Source organism: Periophthalmus magnuspinnatus, chromosome 6 (assembly GCF_009829125.3).
Source record: "Periophthalmus magnuspinnatus isolate fPerMag1 chromosome 6, fPerMag1.2.pri, whole genome shotgun sequence".
NCBI lineage: Eukaryota > Metazoa > Chordata > Actinopteri > Gobiiformes > Gobiidae > Periophthalmus > Periophthalmus magnuspinnatus.
The window spans coordinates 27,113,648-27,137,379 of NC_047131.1; the positions used below are offsets into that span (position 1 = coordinate 27,113,648).

Consider the following 23,732-nt stretch of genomic DNA (forward strand, 5'->3'; position numbering starts at 1 on the left):
AACCTTCTTCATACACAGAAACCACAAGATCTTAGGATTTCATACGTGACCAGTTATGTTTGTGCGCAATCAGACTGACACAATCCTCTTGTATTTGTCTCTGAATGACTACATGAATGGTACATGAACATCAGTTTGAAAAGAACACCTTGTGACATCGAATAAAACAGATACAATTTCTCTGTCAGTCTTGCCACTGACCATTTTCTTGCTGTGTTTTTGCTTGACTGAACATGTGGGAGTGCTTCATGAAGAAAACATTTTTGTTTGGCATTTTAAGCATTTCTCAGCTAATTTAGTTCCACGGATTTAGTCACTGCAGGCACAGAGATAGGATCAAAGCATCATCCTCTGACTTGGTGAGCGCACACTTTGATGAGCAGCATTTTTCCCCATGATGAGTGTACGGAGGCTTTCATTTTGCCATTCTTCATCAGGATTAATACTTTGTAGGAGGGACAGCAGACCGGCAGCGTGACTCCATTAGCATAATTGAATCATTAATTGTCGATCTCTTTTAATAACTGCAATCGGCTGGTTCTTGGTCCATACCATGGGCTATTTTATTTGTTCCAGAGGAATGCCCACCACATCATTAGTGCTCTCTCCTTTAGACCTCCTCCTATTCTTCAAAACCAGTGAATGACAAAACCGTGCTTCAGTGGATCCATTCAGGTGGCACTTACTCAACTTTTCCCACAACCTCCTCATGGACACAGCAAGGTGTATTGTGGACAAGAGCTTGTACCCTCTCCCAGAATGCTCAACTGCTGATGCCCTGTACAGAAAGGGATTGTATGAAGAGGGAATTAGGAGAGTATGGAATGGCGAAAGGAATGCCATGTGTGAAAGCTTCCCGTGAGAAGAATTACCCCAGCAAAAAAACCCCAGTGTGGCCACGTTTAGAATTTCATGCACGATACAAACTCACTCTAAGCATGGCAGACAATTTAGACAAATTTATCCTCATTGATTAAGCCTTCCATCAGGGCCCCTTCACATTATCAGCTAGTTTCACTTACGCAGTGCTAATGAGACCTGGCAACTTCCTGTGGAGTGTACTTAGCTTGTCATTAAACTTCGAAATGTGCTTGCCATGTGTTTCGGACGTTACAACTCTCCAAAGTGTCACACAGTCCCACACCTTGGACTACAATCAAGGCTGCTGGCCAATCCAAATCCAAAATACCCTCCAAGAGTATTTTTTACTCTAGAGGCTCAGGCAGTGAAGCAGTTTTCAGTCAAAATACATATAAACAAATATGTTTTAAATGATGCCTTTTGAGGACTGTCAACAATCAAATGCATAGCACTTTCTGCACCATACTGAGACCCCGAGCCTCAGATCATGCTCAGCTATGTGGCAGCCAGAACAACACTTGCAGAGCAGTGATGCATGGACGTTGTACCCAACCCAATTCCTGGCCTTAAGCCCCAGAGTCGTCCCCTTGATCCTCCGACACAACCTAAACAACTTGACCAACTCCATGCTTCACCTGAGTACCATTCAGCGGATGTGACGACGGAGGGGTGACAGGTCAGGTAAGGTACAGGAGCCCTGCTTTTATAACGCGCCCACTGCTTTCTGCAGGCTAAGTGCAGAGTGGGTTAGGACAGCCCACTACAATAACATAATTCAGTGAGTGACACAATAGGTCATAAGTGTTATTTGCACTTTTATAGCAGTGTTTATGCACGCATTTTAATACAATGTAGCTGTGAGGTCTTATCGCAGCTGTGGAAATGTCTCTCTGACCTTTGGGCTGATATGGGAGTAAGAGTCAGTCTGCTGGTTTCATTTCAGATGCACAAATCCATCCATAATAAATGATGCCCACACAGGAACGGGGCCTTGTGCTGGGAAAGCAAACACATGGAAAGGTTGAACTGTGTGTCTTGGATGGAGAAGTCTGTGATGAATGACAGGACAGCCTTTGCCAGGCACTAACCACCACCCAGCTGTGTCTGATACAGAAATACAGTTCTGCGATACAGTTCTGCGATACAGTATCATAGAATAGGGTATTATTGATAAAAAGGAATATATCGCTATTTTGGGGGATGTTTAAATGATGATGAGATGATATTGTAGAAGAAATGTGCTGTAAGCATGTTCCTTTAATCTGATCAGAAGAACCACTGGAGACCAGAGAGTAGAATCACTCGAGTTTTATTATTCCCTATACATCCAATCTAATACAAGTCAAGCGTGATGCTGTCCCTAGTACGTGCACGGAGATCTCAGGGGCAGTCCCATTTTGATCTGAGTGCTTGACCCTGAACGCCACATTTAAACATAAATCATGAATATTCAGTAGCTGGGCATGGACATCATCTTCTTCCTTCTGGCACTCCTCTACCCTCCAGGCGCCCCACTGGCGCAGAGGGCCCAGAGTTATCTGCAATAGCTCAATCTGGAAGGACATGCTACACAATCTATCTATTGTCACAGTACGTTTTTTTCTATGCGATAGGGCAAGAATAGAGTGTGTTTGTGCAGTGTTGCATGAAAGTCCTAAACCTCCTTTTAGTCTAATCTTTAATATTATTTGAATAAACTAATTTTCTATGTTTACATATCTATTTTGCATATCTATTTTATATACCTCATAAATCTAGGAAAGTTGAATGTTGATGATGGGATGCAGAGTGTCTTCTTCTCAATAGACTTTTTAGATACTATTGCCACTGTTTCATAATTTGAGTTTTGGTCGTCCACGGCTTGCATTCTCGACTGTGATGAAAGCATTTTTCTCTCTCTCCTTTCAGCATAGAGCCAGAGCGCGTTCTGTCATGCTGTGGTTTGATGAATGATGAAAATGGAGGAAATGCACTTGAAGCCAATAAAAATCACTTCTTCAAGAGAAACAGGGCATCCTCCCCAATGGGACAAATAAGAAGCAGCCTTCATAGCTCTAATTGTACTGGAGTTTGGGTCTCCTGCTGAAAGACATCTGGACTCTGATGACTAAAGCAGGACTGTTACATACAGTTGCCTTGCCCATTTCCATTTCGACCTCCGGGCTGTTTATATGGAGAATCATGAGCGAAAGAGGAGCTGTCCAGGCAAGAGCGCATATGGAAGAGCCTGACCCTAACACTACTGGTCATATCAGGGACATTGCACTCAAAATGACAAGTAAATAAACAAACAAATGCTAATGTAAACAAGAAGCCTGCTAGATGCTGAGATGACTGAAAAGATTGCTTTGTTTTACTGTATTTATTGGACAATTCTGAATTTCCCATGTTTAGCTCCTGGACTAACTCAGTGCTGCATGCTTCAGAGACATAGAGGTAGCAGCACTGCCTGTTTGTGTTTACCTCTCAGATCCACTATAATCTCCTACACAGTGTAAACCAGGCATGAGAAGATGGAGCATGTTTCCCTGATTGTGATGTTTGGTTTCCACTAAAGCACAGTTTACAGAGGACAGACTGGAAATACCTCCTCTTTACCAGTACAACTGCCACTTGTAGAAGCCAGAAAACTTCAGCCTATTCAAGTCTCAGTATAGACATTGCACAAAAGTGGGTTGCAATACACGAGAAGTAGCTATACTAGGGTATGGAGTCAAGCAAGAACAAACGATATAACATTTTCAAACACACAGATTTTATGTTTGTATATAAAATACTTGCAGTATGTCCTAGGTCTAAGGATAAACAGGATGGACACACATGTCACAGTTCGTTTTCATGGCCGCCTGTGACGATCAAAGAGTGTTTATTACGGGGGTTTTGGCTTGTTTGCTAATTGCGGCTAATTGCATATTCAGGGTGGTAGTCAGAAGGACTATGTGTGAAGCACTTTGGGCAGCTTAAGTTGTACAGTAATTCAAATGTGTTACATAAATATAATTGAATTGAACTGTGCTTGACACTGTGCTTTGATACTCCAAACAGGTGTACAGTACAACTGAGAGAAAACTCTTACTGATTGATAATTGAAGAGAAGGAAAAAGGTTTTGTCAAACAAAGGGAGAGGCTAAAGTACAGCTCCGGGACCCACATATTATTGGTTTCATTGAATATATGACCCAAAACACCCCTGAAGCACTGTATCCATAGAGCTGCTTATACAGCTCATGAGATGAAAATGAGTTTGACTTTGTAATGCTTAAGCTTCATGTTGGTCAACATGATTCTGTTGGGCTTATGGTCTCCTTCTCAATCAAAGGCCAGAAAGTGTTAAGTCTTTGATTCTTTCATACATCCTTAAATGGAAGGCCTGTAGAAAACCCTTCAAGACACAGGGAGAAACATGCAAAGAAAGTCATACTCAGAATCTTGCTGTGAGGCGAGAGTGTTAGCCTCTCAGCCACCATGCCGCCAGGTTACTCTTAATAACCAAGTGACCCTGAATAATAACACTTCCTCCAAGGTATTATGAAAGCAGTTCCAGACAGCCCAAGAGACAGGTCCATCTGGTTGCAAAGACTGCTGTTACAAACAGCAAAGATACTGCTAGAATCCTCAAGCTCCCTGGCAGAAAGGATTTTTAAATATATATATATATATATATATATATATATATATATATATATATATATATATATATATATATATATATTTATATTTAAATATACTGGGCAATATCTGTTAAGATACATCTCTCTGTATATTTATTGTACATACTTGCAGAGTAGTGAACAAATGACTAGTCTGTTATACTTTGTTGCAACACTCCAGTCTTAGCTGGAGAAAAGACCCTAAACCCAGTTAAATTTATTGGTATTTACTTAACAGGACGAACTATAGATTAAAAAAAAAAATCACTCTCACACTCATCGTTCGGTTTCCTAAAAACTAACCCCAGCCTAACTGCATGTCAGGCCAATCGTTGGGCACACTTACATGGTGCACGCTGTGCACAGAGTGAGCTCTGTGGTTTGACACTAGACAAAACTTTAGGGAGACCACCGCTGACACCTGGAAAATGAATTTAGAATTTAATGAATATAGGCTTACAATCTAAGCCTATAGTGCAAAATCTGGGCAAAAGAAAGCTGCTTTATTGAGGATGCCAGCCGTGCATCAACGCTACAAGGCTTAAACAATGTATTATTTTGATGTAGTGCTTTGGTTACCTGTCACCGTGGTTTAGGACACACAGCAACATACACTAAGGCTGAATAAATCAAAGGACTGAGTCGGTCCACACATAGAACTAGAAGAAGAACTAATATGAATTTGGGCATGAAAGAATAAAGAGGAGTTCAGGAAGATGAAGGCACATAGGACGTGCTATGCAGCTCAATTCAGTGGGAGGGAGCGAGGGACTGACGCAGTGCAAGACTGCAGCCAAGCAGTGGCACTAAAACAAGAAGTGATGGTATAAATTTGCACATAAAATGCATCAGAGTTTAAGGATTAGATTAGGCCCTTAAGCTTGTCATGAGCCTGGCACCTGGCACATAGAGGTCACTCATTGATACGGGACGTCCTGTCAAACCTGTCCTCCTAAACCCTCCTGATCTGGGACCTGCTGCTCCTGTGCCCCTCTCACTCTGGTGTCCCATTTCTCTTATTATGGTAACTTTTCATGACCAAGTGTCCAAAGCAGTTAGCGGATGACTTTTTACTGCTTTTTGACACAAGGCTGTAGTGAAGGCCACTGTGCTGAAGTTATGCGTGTTCTACATTTGCATGATGGATGGTGGCAGTGTGTGGCGGGGACAGGCTGCAGCTCTAATGGGTCTCAAAGGAACTTAATCAGCCACTGCACCGAGCAAGGATAAACAAGAGTGTGGACATCTCTGAACTGGAGGTCTGAGAGGAAAGAGCTGACGGTAACAGGGACAGCGGCACTTTTACAGAAACAAGGAGGTTAATCAATACTAATGACCTCAAACATCTTTGTTTTGTAGATCTTTGTTGTCAGTGTTGGGGTGTAGTCCTATACCTGCAAACATGGACTTTAATATCTGTAAGGATCCTGTGAGGACTTCCAGTTACATAACATGATTAAATGAGTTTGGCTTATGTAGGCATGATGGTATATTAAAATTAGCACACAAACAGCATATTTACTGTACCTGGGAACTAGGACATGGGGAACAATGAAAAATGTAGAGTAGAATTAGAAGCTTAGTAAATACATTGTCACAGCAAACTTTATCAAGCTATAAATGCACACAACTTTGAAGCACAATTTCCAAAGGTCAGGTGAAATCTCAAGGTGGCATGGCAGCTAAAAATCACACATAGGATTTAGTTCAACTATTGTTCATATACAGACCTCTGGCTGGAACTATATCATTAGCCACATTTGGCTAAATAACTATGACCATATGAACTAAGGAAAGCCTAACTAAAGTCATTCATAGCAAACAACTGACTTACAAGCAGAATTGCTAAATCTCCATATTCCCTTCTCCACTACACCTATCTGAGGTCATCCTGACTCTTTCTAATATGTCACAGTTTTATTGCCGGCCTTGTGTTCCCAGCATTTGTGGGCCTGCAATACTGGAACACCACAGACCTATAAATATGATATACTGCTGCCTGTTTGGACGCAGTGTGGAGTCCAGTCACCTCCTCTCTCCATAGACACAGCTGCTTCCTCCTCTGATAAGTCATGTTTTGATTGAACATTCACCACCAGTTTTGCTGCTACACACAATTTCCCTTAGTTTGCACAGCATTATGCCAAACAAGAGCCCACAAATTTTAGGATTTATTAACAGACAAATAAATAAATGTATTTAATAAGCATGATAATATTTCTTTGAGGAATGTTACATAATAGACATTCACCCAGAGTATTGAAATGCACCATAAATAATTTGTGATCCTGGGTTTGCCTGGGTTTTTGACAATACATTTCACAGATGAGGTTGAAATGGTTGACAAGTTTGAATAAACTAAGCTATGGACACAACAGAATAAAACAACAGCAGCTGGATGGATAATATGTTCTGTTTGTAGCAAAGCATTGACATTTTAAGATGACATTGCAGCCCCCAAAATCTGTGAATTGCATGATTAATGTGGTAGGGAGCTTCTTGAACCAGCAATGTAAGGGCATTAGAGTTCCATAATGTGATAAATACTGTGGAGTAGAGCTGCTGGTCACAGTGGAGGGGGAATGCTCAGAGAGACATTTTGGGGAGGCTTTGTTTGTGATTAGACCAACACTGTCTGATCTCTCAGAGATACTGCATGTCCAAACTGGAATAACAATAAAACAAGTGGTGAGCTTTTTCATCGCAACTTGAAATGACAGCATGAACACACCTCAATGGAACTAAATCTGTATTCAAAGCACATTGTGCTTAATCATATTCAGACAATCTTGTCTAGTACTTATTTTATAAAGTAATTACATCACTTAACATGCTCACTGAGCTTGGATCAAGTTATCACACCCACAGCATTTACCCAAACATCCTCTGTGCTGCACAGCTGCACAGGCCTGTTTAATGAATCATTCCTCTGCAGCAGGTGTAACTCATCTGGATTGACAGGGATAGATGCAGGGTCCAGCCTCTGGGTTATTAGACAAAAAAACACAGGGCGCTGTGACACTTGCACAAACACCACATTATAAACTAAATCTGAAGGGCTGAACAAGGACTGGAACAAGACCAATTCAGGGCCCAAACATGGGTTTAATGTGTGTTTGGATAAACATGTGTTAATTGATTATACAAACTGTGATGTACACTGGAACCACATAACTGTGCTTGGCTTTAAGTGGATTCTAAGACTCAGTATTGGAAAAGTTTCAGAAAAGCAAGACATACACTCAAGATGTATTTGAAATAACTGGAAAAAGTGGAAAACAGGCCACCATTGTCTTAGAATGTCCTCACAAAGTTGGACCTGACTGACAAACTTCTCACCGTTCCAGGATAAGTGGGCTGCACCTGTGCTATGAAGAAAACTTAGAACAATCTTTGCATATTTCCTCCTCAGAGCAGGCCCCACGTCGAACTGAGAGCAGAGGAGTCTGAGCCTCTAGATCCCCAATCATCACGGAGCTCCAGGGGGCGCTCTCTGGGACCGTGGGCTGTCAGCAGAAGAGCTGTGACACATCTGGATCGGCCTCCACATGTGAACAGTGCACTGGTCTGTACATATGGGACTCTTTACATGCCTCTTTGTTGTACTGGGATCAAAGTGGAGGAGATGCTTTTGGCCTGATTTTAAGACACGCTTTAACAAGTTTGCAGGAGAGGTTTAGCTCTTCAAATTCATGTGTAAAATGTGTTCTGCTGCATGCAAGACCAGCGTAATATTTGGTAATCCACATAAATGAAATGGAAATACGCCTGCAGTTTTGGTGGCTTGGCTTCTTCCTTTGTGCAAAAAAGTAGTGATGGGAAAAATACACTGCTCCACAATGACGATGCCTTAATCTGTGTCCAAATGTCTCTGGGCTTTAAGCCTCTTATTATCTTCATTTTTTGATTCCCATTCATCTTTGATGTTACAATTTAAGAAAATTGTGGAACAGAAATAGCATAATTTAAAGGTATGGTAGCCTATGTAACTTTCTGGACGTGGCACAGCACCTGCAGGATTCCATGGAAATAGAAAGTTAAAACCATTCGGAATGTTTTCCATGGAGATATATAAGTTAATTGCACTCTGCGGAAGATTATAGCAAAGAAACATTTCCATGGAAACAAGTAGGAAAGACCCTCCTCCAGGACAACATGATGGAGACGCAAGGCCTCTCAGGGAAGGGATGTTTTTCAGTGCAGTAAACACAACCAAAATGAAAAACAAAAACAAAAGAACAAGGTCTGTTTTTTGGCTAAAAATAACATACTGTGGCTATAAATAGCTAGAAATAAATGTTTTTTTTTTCTTTTATAAATTCTTTACTTAATTTTTTCCTCTTGCACTCCCTTGGGCAAAAATATCCTTAATTACAAATGTGCAGCAAACCATTATTTTTCCAGTTTAAAAAAGCTCATGAGAAATGCAGAGCTTAGCAAAAATGTACTAAAAGTCAGGTTATTATTTTCCATTTCCCACTGACTGAGACATGAGAAGTCAGATTGGTTTCCCCGTCATCGTGACCTTCTTGTTTGTCAGATCGTCCTGGTTGCGGTGTGCTGTTTGGAGCGGTAACCATCAGTGTGCTCTGTGACCACACACGTCAGACACAGACAGGAGCAGAGCTTTGAAGTGGCTCCACAGGCTCCATACTGTATATATCCCAGCGCAGTCACCAGGATGAAGATCAGTGTGTGGTGGAGCTCTCAGGAGGAGCTGACGTGAGCAGAGCAGGAGCCCCATCTGATTCACATTAGGACTCAAACTGGGCCTCTAATGCTGTCACCCAGCTCCTGACACTCAGCTTTACAATAGTGCTCTTTCACAGGGAAGTGTTGAAATACTGTCTTTTTATATTGTAGCGTAACATTCTCCATTTCATTAAAAACGTGAGGGGGGAAAACTTAATAAAAGAAAGATGATCTGATGTTGCGATAGACTCATGAAATCCAAAGAGGTGGAAGCAATGTGTCTTATTCCCATCCACTCTCAGCGTGTATAGCATTACCTCAAAGAAGTCCTCAGTCTTCAGTAGAAAGTTCCTATAATTACAGTAATCCCCAAGTAAAACAAGCCCGTTCTCAACCGCCGGTGTTTCAGTTAGACGTCACCCGAGACTCCAGGGCTCTCTTCTCTAATGGACGAGGGGACTCTACATCTGTTTGACTTATAAATTACCTGTGTTTGACCTGCCGTTTCAGGTCACACCACTAATGACACCGAGGGAGCTGTTTGGAAGTCAGGGAAGCGTTTATATATTTACGCATAATTGATATTGGTACGAGGGAAAGCTTTCAGTAGATTTTTTTGGGCTGCATTTGAGCTACGAAGGGATAACAGCTATTTTTTCTGAAATAAATAAATTCTGAAGAGGGAATACATTGTTAGAGATGAAGAGGCTGTCCAGTGTAATTAGGGTGAGCTAAGAAAATGGTTAGAAAATAAAAGATATACGGGCTGGAGTGTTGTTTAAAGGTCCTATATTATGCAAAATTGAGCTTTAAGCCATGTTAGTGTAAGGATTTGTTTTTTTGTGTGTTTTGTGCTGTTTTCCCTGCTCTCTTCCGTGTTTGAGCCTGGAGCTGGGTGGAGATTCTGGTTCCTCCCACTCACACTTGCAACTCATTATCAGTCAAGCTGTACCTTTGAGGACAAAAGGACTGAGGATCTGACACTCAGGGCCAGCTCGTCTTGTCATTTCCCATTTTTCTACCTTTTTACCTGTTCTTCAGTAGAGATTGAGAATTCCAGGGCTAAAATGAAATGATTCTAGTGAAGGTGTATGGAGTTCAAAAAGACTTCCTGTATTGTCCCATGAATCACAAGGTGGAACAGAGTATTTTCTGTTTGAGAGAAAAACTCCTAAATATGGAGTATGTGTGTGTTAAAAATGTGCGAATGAAACAAAACACAACTCCAGATAGGTTTTTGATGAGGAAACACCATTATAACAGATCAGAAAACAGCAGAATACAGACTCTTTAACAGCTTCATGAAGACCTGGAAACATTTGAATGATGCACAACACCCTTCGTGTTTACCGACCCTCTAGACATCACAACACATTCCAAAAAAACAAATTGTTTTCACGAGTCTGCTCATCGGTGTCCCCCGCATTCCTGATCGGAACAGAGGTTATTATCCCTTTTGCACCATGTTTCTGCTCATTTAATTCTACCTTCTAAAACGTTTTTGATTTATACCGTGGCATTCGTCTTACTATGTCTTTTGTATGGCGCAAGAACCATTCCCTTGTCACAACCTTTGATTTGTGCTCATTTCCTGCAGGGCTGTTACCTCTCAACCTCTGGAGCCTTCTCTAAACCGGCATGAAGGCAGAGAGGAGGGAGCAGATGTGGGGCGGATTTGTGTCACTTCTTGTGGTTGAGTTTGAATACGTGAGTAAATTTATTCTGACCTTATTGGTGCAAAGCAGGTAGCAACACGGATATGGGCAAGTTAATTTTAGAAGCTGTTAAGAAGACTTGTGCATGTAAGAGAGTCACTAATGGAGGTTAATATAGAAAAGGCAGTATTTATGGTAGTGGATGTTGCTGTGAAGTAGTAACTAGAGCTTTAAACTGGTTCTCTATGTATATTTCTCAGTTTGGGCACAGGCAAGCTCATTTGTCAGCTATCATTTGCAACAAAATCCATCTCTCACCTCAGATTAACATTGTTTTTTCTGTCCTTTTTTCCCTCATAACATTCCCTTGTTTTTTGTGGATATGAACACACCATGCATGTCACTCATTGGCCAATCCACCTGTCAATCATGCCCATCTGAACTCAGTTGTCTTCGCTACACTTTTATTATTAGAAGCCTGCATTCTTGGCTGGCCTGGCAACAGTTAGAATGAAGATAGTAGTATGTAGGGTTGTCAGAAGTGCTGAAAATCAGATGCTAAAACTAGTATCGAAACTCGAGACTCATTTGAGCAGGTACTGATACTAAAACAGTCACATTCACAGGACAGAAATTAACCTTTAGAATGATCTTGTGCTGTATCAGACCAAGTATCAGACCACATAGACTAGTATACGCCCATGGATTAATAAGAAACCTACCTGGATGACTGTGGGATTACACAGATATTACAAATAAAAGAAAGTGGTATTATTTAATGTTGAAAATTACATTCTATTGTTTAAAGAAAGTGTTTTTTTTATTATCATTGTGGTATGGGAATCTGTATTGAATATTGTCTGTGTAGTCCCTCAGTCGTCCAGGTCTGATCCATAGCAAAAGACGAAGTTTAAATCTATCAACTGGACAAATCGTTGTAAGAGTGAAGACGTCTCGCTGCTCATCCAAGCCGCTTCTTCAGTTCTGGTCAGATTGCTGGTGGACACTGCCTTATATTTGGTAAATGGTCACATTTTTCTATAGTGCTTTTCCACCGTCAAAGCACTCAAAGCGCTTTACAACAAGGAACCACTCACCCATTCACCCATTCACACACATATTCGTACCAGTGTACGCAGACACTGAGGGCGAGGTGGGTTAAGTGTCTTGACCAAGGATACAACGACAGCATTCATCTGTGTGATCTAGAATCGCACCGCCAACCATCATTGGTTGATCTGACCGCTCAACCAATGATGTTTATGTCGAGAGCGGGATTTGAACCTTCCAACCTATCGCCCCCCTATTTATCTGAAGGGAGGGGCTAACTACACTGGAACTGTAAACATCTATTCAACCTTTAATGACCCTGGTATTGTTCTCATTGTTCTGGGTCTGAACTTGGAATTATAGATAGGGGAGAGATTATGTCTCAGGCCCCATTCCTGTTTAAGGAAGGATTCTCTTTCCTAACAAAAATAGCTTCTTTAACTCCCCTCTCAAACCATTTCTTTTCTAACCCTAACCATAACCTCACTATCTTCAAAGGAGTGGTTAGTGGCTTTGAGATGAAGATGTACAGCAGACTGTGGTCCTGAACAGCTGTTGAGTTTCTCCAGTGTAACACTCACTGCACTCTCCACTACACTGAATAGAGTAGACTACATTACTTTGGTTGTAGCTCGGATTTAAACTTTATCTTTTGCTATGTATTGAACATTGAATCTATTCCGTAGTATCACAATTGAGTTTGAAATTTTTGTATCGTGACCATACTAGTTCTTTGAGTTTTACAATACTTAAATGTTACTTGTATGAAATTGCATCCCTTTTTAATGACTACATACAGTACTTCTGCCTTTCATGTAGAGTATATAAGTGTATAGAGCTAAAATGTAGGTAAAATGCTATGGAAGCAGTGAGTACAGGAGTAAATGGAACCCCTCTGTCAACATAAGCATCCATATGAACTCAATATAAAACAGTTTGCTGAGAGAAGCGTCAGAAAGCAGTAAAGCATGAAGTGACAAACACAGATGGACAGAGAACACCGCCACAGTCAAGTCCCATAGAGCCGAACAAAGGAGAAGGCTCTGAAGATGGATGAAAACCTAACATAGGACTATTGTGCATCAGCTGTAAGCAATACAACTCACAGGAGGAGTCCAAGTCTGACTGACCATAAGGCAAGTGCGTTTGTCAAGGTTTGAAAAAGTCCCATTACACCAATCTGGAGGTGGTCATAAAGGTGTGAGAAATAAAAACGTCAGAAGAGTATTTGGAGGAAGAATAACACTGAACTTTAGCCGTTTCAACATGTTTCAGCAAGCATACTTTCTAGTCATACAGCGTGATTTTTTAGTATTATAGCTTGAGAATTAACAAAATATTTAACTTTGTACCACTAGATAAATTTAAAAAGCTTCAGGAACTGTATTATGATAATCATTTTCTTTTTAAAACCCATATTACAATACAGCCATTTTAGAGAGAGGAAAATTGGTTTAATTACGATTTTTTTTTGTGTAGTTTTATGTGCAGTCCTGTTCATTGTTTAGAGGCATTAGTTTGTGTTCAAAAAAAGGTCATCACGGTGAACTGTCACTTTTGTAAGCCTGAATTACAGTTGTTTGTATTAATACCGCTTTATGAAAGTCTATGAAGGACAAATACTGCACAGTGTAGTAACATTAGCTTCAGGAATGAGTAGAAATCTAATTTATTTAAGACAATCTCATTTATTTCTGAAAATCCAGTGACATTTGTAGGCTATCTAATATGGAATTGTTGTGTCAAAGTTTATATATATCGTGTACAGCATAACACAGTAACATCTGGACATACGTTGCTGCCATAGGAAAACAATTTATTTGATTCAACTCACAAAAACAAAAGAAGTAACCACCTGAATAATTGTTTGCCAAACCTAATGCCCCTGTAGCAGTCGCACAGAGCACTCGTGTGTGAAGCGAGACTCCTTCATTTTCAGGACGTCACCACCTCTGACCGGGGGGTTATTACCATTATTCTTTCCAATCTGCTCACTCTGCCTGAGCTTTGAAGTCACTGATGGATGCTGCACAAACACATCTCACAGCTTAGTCCAAACTAGCCTCATTTCTCTGCCTGGTCCTCCACAAAGAGCCCTATTCAGGCCAGTAATAAGAAGAGATTACTGCACAGGCCAGGCACTTTGATTGCCCTTATGATCGTAAACAGCAGTCAAACTCATGGAGATTGTGAAAGTAACTGACAGCTTCACAGAGAGCTGGGCACCTTTCATCTTTTTTCAGGTTCCAGTTGAACGATACTTGTGTTCATACATATTTTATTAAATTTCTTTATCAATAAGCAGTTGTTTTATTGTCAACTTATTGCCTTGTAATGTTCTATAGTTCTCTCCCAGAACTCACTTGGCATCAATATTTTTGGTAGTACCTCTCTTATGTACTGTACTGGTACTTTTAAACAATACCCAGCCATGGCTTTACACTATGATAATTACATTAGTTTACAAGTTTGCTTTTTTCAATTTAGACACTGAAGAAAATGCACAGAGAAAATCCATTCACAATAAAGATTAATTCAGTTTACACAGAATTTGAATGTAAATATTTGTGCAACTCTGCAGGGATTAGTAAGAGAAAACATCTTATCAATTTGGAGTAAATGCTGTGTTATTTTTGTGTTATTAGATACTGCAGCAGAGTGGTCAGGGAGTGTTTTTAAGTGCCTTCTCTGTACCATGTGGTTTGTTTTCAGCAGATGGTGAATCACCCTGAGTCCCTGCAGTGTAGACCTGAGCCTGCACCTGTCACATCCCTGTGTTTTCATCTCTAACACCCCACAGCTCCACCCACTGTCTGTCTCCTGTTAATACACAATTCATAAAGTCTACAATCCTGAGGCGCTGGGCTTCTACCACCACTGCCAGGCCGCTCAAACTGTTTTTATTCTGAGAAAGTCAAGGACACAGCATGGGAGAGCCTCAGGTTGGGCTGATCAAAGCAAGTGTGGCTCTTTTATTTGGGCTGTCCTCCGCCTCTATAGGGGATCAAAAGGTCCTGCTTAGGTATATGTGCAGCACGTGCAGCATGAGCCACTGTTTCATTAATGATAGTGCGTAGTTGAAAACTTCTGACATAAATGCACTAAAGACTGAAGAAACTGCCCTTTACAGAGGCAAGACAAAGGAGCCGCCTGATGCATGAAAAAACAGAAAAAACTCTTTGAAGAACCAGTTTAGTTTGGTAGTCGATTTAGTGAATTTCTCAACCGAATTTTGATTACAGTGTTGACGAAAGTGAATTTACAGATGTTACTGTTGTGGAAATCACTGGTTCTCCCCAAATAATGACAATCGATTTGATCATTTGAGAATTAAAACAGATTTCATTGTAACAATACTCCAAATATGTATCAGCTCTCCCAGCTGGAATTTATGTTTTGGGTCAAAGTGGGTCCAAACAACTACTTTAAATTCTAGTGTGGATCCAAGCACAGGGCTGTAGCTGAATTTGTCCAAACATTATAAATATGGCCTTTCGTGTGGCCTCTCGTCTGCACTGAGGCCAAAGAGTCCTGGTCTCATGATGGAGTCTGTGTTTGAGGCTAGACTAGAACATACAGGACAGATTTAGAAAGTTTGTTAATCTTTTGTCTATATGTCTATATATATCTATATCTATATCTATATCTATATCTATATCTATATCTATATCTATATCTATATCTATATATATATATATATATATATATATATATATATATATATATATATATATATATATATATATATATATATATATATATATATATATCTCAGATACATGCATGACCCATCTGTCTCAATCCCACAATCACATTTTGGAGATTTGCCTCGCTCCACTGCACAGAGCTTTAGCCTGAGGGACTCCTCCTGATGTACTATCTGCTACCAGCTCATGTTATTACCCACAATCAATTCAAAGCAAATTACACATTTAGTAACCACTGGGGGAAGTAAAAACGCTGAATCTGACACAGCTAACGTCATGACATGCCACTTACACAGACTAATACCTCACATAAGAGCCTCTATACAACATGTGGTTCCAATTGAAACATTTATGACTATGTAATGTATTTTAACCATTACTTCCTCAAGAAAAGTATAAATCCTAAGCACAAGTCATGAACCTGGCACACTCGTCTTGCTGTCTTTCATGCCTTCCCTGTCCACTTGAACCAACTTGTGCAAAATATATAAATTGTACTTAAAATCATTGGTTTGGTGAAAATCCAAAGGACCCAGGAGTATAGTAATAGACATTTGCACATCTAAGAGGCTGTACTCTTTACAATCACTTTTGTCCCTCTGACAGAGAGCCTTTCCACTGCAGTGTCCAAAGCAAACACATAAAGATCATGAGCCATGGAGGAGTGGAGAGAGGAGCCCATGCCAGGAGACAGGGAGGGGGTCCACAGCACACACTGCTCCAGGCTCTGCCCAACTGTGAGGGGCTAAGAGAGGCTGGAGATAGACACGAGTGTGGGGGCTAAGAGAGGCTGGTTTGGGTTGAGATTTTTAGGTTTTGACTTGATCTAACATTCACAAAATATAGAGCAGATATTGCTTGATTCTGTGTTCAATGTGCTTGAAAAAAATCTGTCAATAACAGATTTTGCACTGACCCTATCAAATATATAGGTGCACGTTTAGAAGAAATGTCAGGACAAATACCTTTGTCTTTTACATTGCTTGGAGTCCCAGTTGACAGTCATCAAAATGACAGGAGAAATGTATTACATAGTGTAACAGAGTAGCTTTAGGCGAGTGCTGAAAGATTGGCTGACTGAAAAGGACTGACTGGACTAAAGGACACAGCCTTCAGGTAGGTTACAATGAAGAACAAGGACACGTTCTATGAATGTATGTTTTAAAAATCATCGTTTTCATGCATTTAACTCATTTGAAGTAGATTGAATACTTTTTGTAAATACGGAAATAAGTGGCCTTAAATTAGCCTTTGTATAATTCCTGCATATTCAGTGTACATACATGTTTTGTATAGATTGTATTTTTGTCCATCGTCTCTATCAAGATGATATTTTACAGATTGTCGCTCTGTCTTCACTTCACACACTTTAGCAGTAATTACAATCTGCGCCCACAGCTCCCATCTGTATGAAGACACAACACTAACACAGTCCAGGCTCTGGAGCTGGCTCTGCTGTGAGGACAGGATTACTCTAAATCATGAGGCTGAGGACTGGTGTAAGCCTGGGATCAAGCTGTAGACTGCAGACCTCCCCTTCTCCTCAGCCCTGGAAGCCACCCAGGCCCACCCATCTCCACACTGTAAATGACCAAAGCCCATCCATCTCCTCCCCTCACTGTAAACGACCAAAGCCCACCCATCTCCTCCCCTCACTGTACCCATCCATCTCCTCCACACACTATGACCAGTGTCCGTGCATGGGCCTCATCATGTCCCAGTACAGGCCTCACCTGAGCATATGGGCAGCGCTGAAGACCACATCAAACTCTCCACTGTCGAGTTGTGCTGCTTTCTTGGCCATCTCTGCTGCCTCCAGCACCCGAGACTCCTCCAACAAAAACTGACCTGGAAGCACCGGGACAAACTGTGTGAGGGAGAGGTCTGAGGAAAGACAGAACTCACTGGAACATTTTCAAGACAGAAACACTTTAAGAAATTTTCCAAAGATGCTATACAGCACACATAAGCTATTTGATAAAACACAATTTCGGAACAGTCACCCAGATGTTTTAAGACAACATTTTGGCCATGCTCAATTTAGTCTTTTACTCAAACTTTTACAGTAGGCACTCAACATTCCATCTCTCTCTGGCTTCTTTTCAAGATCAACTTGTCCACATTAACCAACCACAGCGGGCCTGTTATTGTAATATAAAATATCTCTCACAGGAAATATGCCTTATTAGGACCATGGCTGCATTTCAACCACGCCTGGACCAGTCTCATGAGGAGATCAGGAGGACAAGAAGTGTCTCACAAAAGTCAGGTTTATAGAATTATTCTGCGGTGTTGACTTTGGTCAGCCTCACCACTGCACCACGTCAGATATTATCCAAGTCAAAGCAAAACTCCTGAGGTCAAACTATATTTAAAGTCAAATGTTTAATCAGGGAAAAAAGATCATTAACTAAACTATAAATAAATAATACTTTCTGTTTTGACATAGCAAACCGTTTGATTATAAAAGACATATTTTTGAAATTAATTAATATTGGAGAGTTCTGGTTGTTTATTTCCTGAACACAAGAGCTACTGTAGGCTGTAACCTACGCCAAAACAACAGCAGTCGCAACTCCTAGAGCAAGCCTCCAAAACAGACCCATAACTGAGGAATAGAACCTGCACATCAACTTATCGGCATAGCAAGTGTCACATACAAAAGCAGTTACAACAATACAAGGACAACAAAAGGTGCCAACTCTGAACTGAACGCATAATATCAGATCATAACAAGTATTTGACTAATTGAAAACTAAAATGGGACCCTCAGAAGTCCTCATCTGGGCTCTGAAAGGGATTTTAACCTTTACTATGGAGAGATGAGCCACTGACCTATTTATCAGCTAAATGTCATTAGGTTATACATTGCCTGGCCAAAAAAAACATCACCACCAAAAAAAGGTGACACACTCCGCCTTTAGCTTTGATTACGTCACACATTCGCTGTGGCATTGTTTCGATTTCGCTTCTGCAATGTCACAAGATTTATTTCCATCCAGTGTTGCATTGATGATGGTCGAGTCTGACGCTGCACAAAGCTTCTCCAGCACATGCCAACGATTCTCAATGGGGTTAAGGTCTGGATGATGATGATGATGAAAATGATGTCTCATGCTCCCTGAACCACTCTTTCACATTTTGAACCCAATAAATCCTGGCATTGTCATCTTGGAATATGCCCGTGCCATCAGAGAAGAAAAAATCCATTGATGGACTAACCTGGTCATTCAGTATATTCAGGTGTCAGCTGACCTCATTCTTTGAGCGCAGACTGTTGCTGAACCTAGACCTGAACAACTGCAGGAGACTCGTACCTATTTGCTTAGTTAATTCCAGGTGGTGACTTTTTTTTTTTTTGTCCGGGCAGTGTATGTCATAGGAGGTGACACGTCACTGCAGAAAGTGTTGTAACAGGACAAGGACAGAGCACAAAGTCCTTTAAAAGAACACGTCCTCATGATCTCATCAGCATTTGAAATAATAATACTAATTTCCTTGTTACCACAGTTTCAGGAAATCTATAAATGAAAAAGAGATAAGCGCCATGTTTTAAGGGCTCGCAGATGTCGTACAAATAAACAAACTGATCTAAAACTTTGAAGTCGGAAGACAATAGTTCTGTGTACGCCAAGTTTGCACAAAAGTGATTTATTACTGCGCTTTCACACAGTCTAACAATGCAGCTGTAGTCTTTGATGGTACTGTGAGAATGGAAAAAGGTTACAAAAATATAACACGTTCTGGAATTCGCTTTTGGGAAAGGCGTGTTGACAGCGATTAAGTAAATGTTCTTGATGATATCTAAAAAAGACAAATTATAATCACGATTTAAAGGTCCTTTATTATGTAAACTGACTCTTGTGAGCGTAAAATCATTGTAAAATTTGTTTCCTCATCAAAAACATACGATTCACACGTTTGAGTAACCTTTTATTATTAGTCTGTCCACATCTCCAAAGCTCAAAATGCTCTGTTCCACCTCGTGATGTCATGAAGTGGTAGTTTTCAAGTTAATAGCTACTTTTGCCTTTCGTTTAGGTGGAATTGGAAATTTCAGGGCTGAATTATCCAAATGATCCTAGTGAAGGCGTATGGAGTTTAAAAACACAGTGGGGCACTTCCTGTTCCTCATGACATCACAAGGTGGGACAGTGTTTTCTGTTTGAGAGAAGAACTCAGCCTAAATATGCAGGAAACAAAACACAACTCCAGGTCTGTTTGTGATGAGGAAACAACATTTTAACAGATCAAAAAATAGCGTAATACCGGCCCTTTAAGGATTTAAGATTTTCTTATGGTGTAACGAACCAGCTGCTCATTGCTTTTTACATCAGTTGCCCTTTCTTACCAAAGCAATCACAGGTGACATTAGTGATCACAAGAGCTAAAGTGTCTTACCCCATTAAACTCAAACACACGTTTTCAAACCACTTTAATGTGATTCACAGCAACACTGAAGAGGTGAGGACAAGTTAATATGAGGCTTCAAACCTGCCCGTACCGTAATGCATGTAGCAGTTGCCCTTCGTGGGATCCAGCTGAATGGCCTTGAGGAAGTAGCGCTCGGCTTCTGTTTTCTGGCCCTAAGAGAGACACATTACAAACAGTGTCATTATTATTTCAGCCAGTCATTCTTAAAAACACCACAACCACAATACCTCTGAGCATAACCTAGTGTCGCTGTCCAAACCGCACGCCTCCTCTACAATAAATCCTAATGAACACGCACCGAACATATAGTGCCCTGTTATTATTTCAGAGTCAGAGCGCACACATGTCTACAGCTCGTTCATTACACACTTTTATCTGTGCAAAAGACACTTGAGGAGCACGACCACAGAACTCCCAAGTGTGTGTGGTCCCTTCATACTGAGACAGAGGACGGAGAAGAGTGTGTGGAAAAGGAGATGAGAGAAGCAGGAGATGAGCAAAAGAAAATGTGAAAGAGTGAAATATAATGCTAGTAGTCCATACACATATTAGAATTAGTGTTGTATAGTGTTGTTGTAATAGTAAAATTCTCAACTTGATCGTGATACTAAGGAAAAGGCTCGATACTGAGTCTGAGTATAGATTAGTATCTGATTTCCGATTCGTTTTACAACACGATTATAGACCATGGTCTTATTTATGTGGAATATAACATATCTCTTGGGTCTACTAGGGTAATTACATGTGAAAAGTTTGTGTGAAGTTTCATATGGCCTTTTGACAGTCACACTTAACCAATCACAGCTCACACTGAACGCAGCAGCTGGCCAATGAGAGCCAGATGGGACTGGCGCCATATGCCATCTGAGCAACAATTAACAAAGTGCATTCATCTAGAACAATGCTGCAATTAAGAACAATAGAATGTCATGAATAATAGACAACACTGAATTGTATTAATCAGGATTGTGGAAGAATGTTCATAAATTCAAACTTCCTAAGCCTGGGATCCATCCATTTTCTTCTGCTTATCCGGGGCTGGGTCGAGGGGGCAGCAGACTAAATAGAGACTCCCAGACTTCTATCACTACAAACACTAACTCCAGCTCTTCCAGGGGCACCCCAAGGGAGCATTCAGCCACCTGTGCCATGTAGGAAACTAATTTCAGCCACTTGTATTTGTGGTCTTGTCCTTGTCATTAACCAAAGCTCATGGCCATAGGTGAATGTAGACACATAGACTGTCCACTAAATCGAGAGCTTTGCCTTTTGACTCAGCTCCTTCTTCACCACAACAGTCCAGTGCAGCGACCGCATCACTGCAGACGCTGCACCGAAACACCTGTCAATCTGCATCCTTCCCTCACTCGTGAGACCCTGAGATACTTGAATTCCTCCACTTAAGACAGGGACTCTCCACCCACCTGCAGAGGGCAAACCAACTTTTTCAGATTGAGAACCGTGGCCTTGGATTTAGAGGAGCTGATTTTCATCCCAGCTGTTTCACACTTGGCTGCAAACTGCCCCAGTGCACGTTGCAGGTCCTGGTTGGATGAAGCCATCTGGACAACATCATCTGCAAACAGCAGCGATGAGATCCTGTGGCCCTCAAACCCCCTCTGGCCTTTGACTTTGGCTAGAAATTCAGTCAATGACCCTGAGATCATAATGTTTAATTTTTTGTCTTATTTTTATCTTTTCTCATAGTCACTAATAACAACAGATGTGGTTTTAAGTGTGTAAAAGCCAGAGGATTATGAGGCCTGTGTTCTATTAGCTATAGTGGAGGAAATAACCAATCTTCACAGCATCTTTCGTGTATTCACTGTACATGTGCTCTTCAACATCCCAGAGGCTACACAGAAGTGAAGAAGGAATGCAATAGATCATCAAGTTTGATTCCTGGCTTTGGTAATTTCACAAGTTCCTCAAGCTGCCACTCTTCACCCCATTTCACTCTTAAATCTTTCTGTCTGGAAAAGTCTTTAAAAAAACATTACCACATTATTCAGGGACATATTTAAACACTTGCATGAGAGTAGTAGCTCTTAAATTGTCTTTGTACAGTGACTGCAGTTTGGAAAAGCAGCACAGCCAAAAAGCCCTGTTCAACATCGTAAATCTAACTAGTTTGCCACGCCATATCAATTGTGTGGTGATTACAAAAGTCCGTCTTCCTGTTTAAACATAAGCACAATTCTGGTCTGTCAGCTGATGGGTGGAGGCCTCAGCTGACAGACCTCCTTTATGGGTAAAACTTACATTTATCCGGAAACACCTATCTGGGTCCAATCTGAGGAGGATGACCGTCTTGACCTAAACTTGTGACCACAGTGGAGACTCTGCGTCAGCGAAACTAAGAAACTAACTTTACCCTAGAGAATGTGACTTTGCTTGTTCTAGGACACTGACCCTCCGTGATATTATCTGTAGAGGCTGGGAAATGAACAACAACACGGAGCTTATATTTCTGTAGGTCCATACAGTTTATAGTCCAGCCAGTAATAAAACCTGCTATTTTAAAGTCATGTTCGCCTCATTATTGATCAAGTCTCAAAAGCACGTGGGCTGTGATCAGTTAAGAAGTGATGAAAACCCTGATGAAACTGGACTGGACAGAGCAATATGTCGTAATGAGAAGTTGTTCAGGGATGGAGACAGATCACAGACAGATAAGGCCTATGCACCATGACTAATGTGGGACCAGACCCTGAGAGACCGTCATGTGCAAGTGAACTATGGTGGACTTGTTATATGGTCACATGGGAGAAATTGATATTCTGCGAAGAGGACAAACATCACAGTATGAGATCAAGTCCATGTGTTTCTTTCTACTAAATCAGTGCCAGATGATTTTATTGCATTAATAAAGGAATGATGTGTTCTCCTCCCGCGAACACATCACCGCTGTCTTTAGAGGTCTGCGCCGGATCCGCATCTCCCAGCGGATCCGGTTCAGTCTCTTCACCATTGTGTACAAGTCCCTCCATAACTTGGCCCCCCGCACATGTCTCTGAGCTCCTCCACCGCTACACACCCACCCGTTCTCTCTGATCAGCCTGTCTCCCGCCATCAGGACTAAACGTAAGATCTTCGGGGGGGGGGGGGGGGGCAGGGTCTTCTCCACTGCTGCCCCTGCCCTCTGCGCCTCTGCACACTTATCTATTTAAAAAAAAAAACAACTGAAAACTCGCCTGTTCAAAACTGTATCATCAGAATCAGAATCTGAGACTTTTATTGCCATTGTCAGTGAACACAACTTCACAAACTAGGAACTTTCTTCGGTGATAAAGTGCAACATAAAACACTGAAGAAAAAATAAATAAATAAAAAATAAAAAATAATAATAAATAAATGAATGAATAAATAAATAAATAAATAAAAAAGTAGAAATATAGCTTTATAAATACAAATAAGGACATGCATAAATTAAAAAAAATATGTTTAAAAATAAAATAGTCATAGAGGTAGATACAGATGTGGACAAAATTGTTGGTACCCTTTGGTCAATGAAAGAGAAACTCACAATGGTCAGAAATAACTTGCATCTAACAAAAGTAATAATAAATAAAAATTCTATGAAATTTAACCAATGAAAGTCAGACATTGCTTTTCAAACATGCTTCAACAGAATTATTTAAAAAAAAACAAAACTCATGAAACAGGCCTGGACAAAAATGATG

General features: G+C 40.7%; 1 protein-coding gene across 1 annotated transcript; it reads right to left on the reverse strand.

The window, feature by feature from the left end:
- Window positions 1-275: 275 nt before the first annotated feature.
- On the reverse strand, window positions 276-23,020 carry LOC129456292 (protein O-mannosyl-transferase TMTC2-like). Its single transcript, XM_055222230.1, has 4 exons — window positions 22,955-23,020; window positions 20,120-20,201; window positions 17,349-17,463; window positions 276-778 (listed from the first exon to the last, which is right to left on the reverse strand). The coding sequence occupies exons 1-4, from the start codon at window positions 23,018-23,020 to the stop codon at window positions 559-561; spliced, it is 483 nt and encodes a 160-aa protein (XP_055078205.1). The 3' UTR covers window positions 276-558.
- Between the last annotated feature and the right edge of the window lie 712 nt (window positions 23,021-23,732).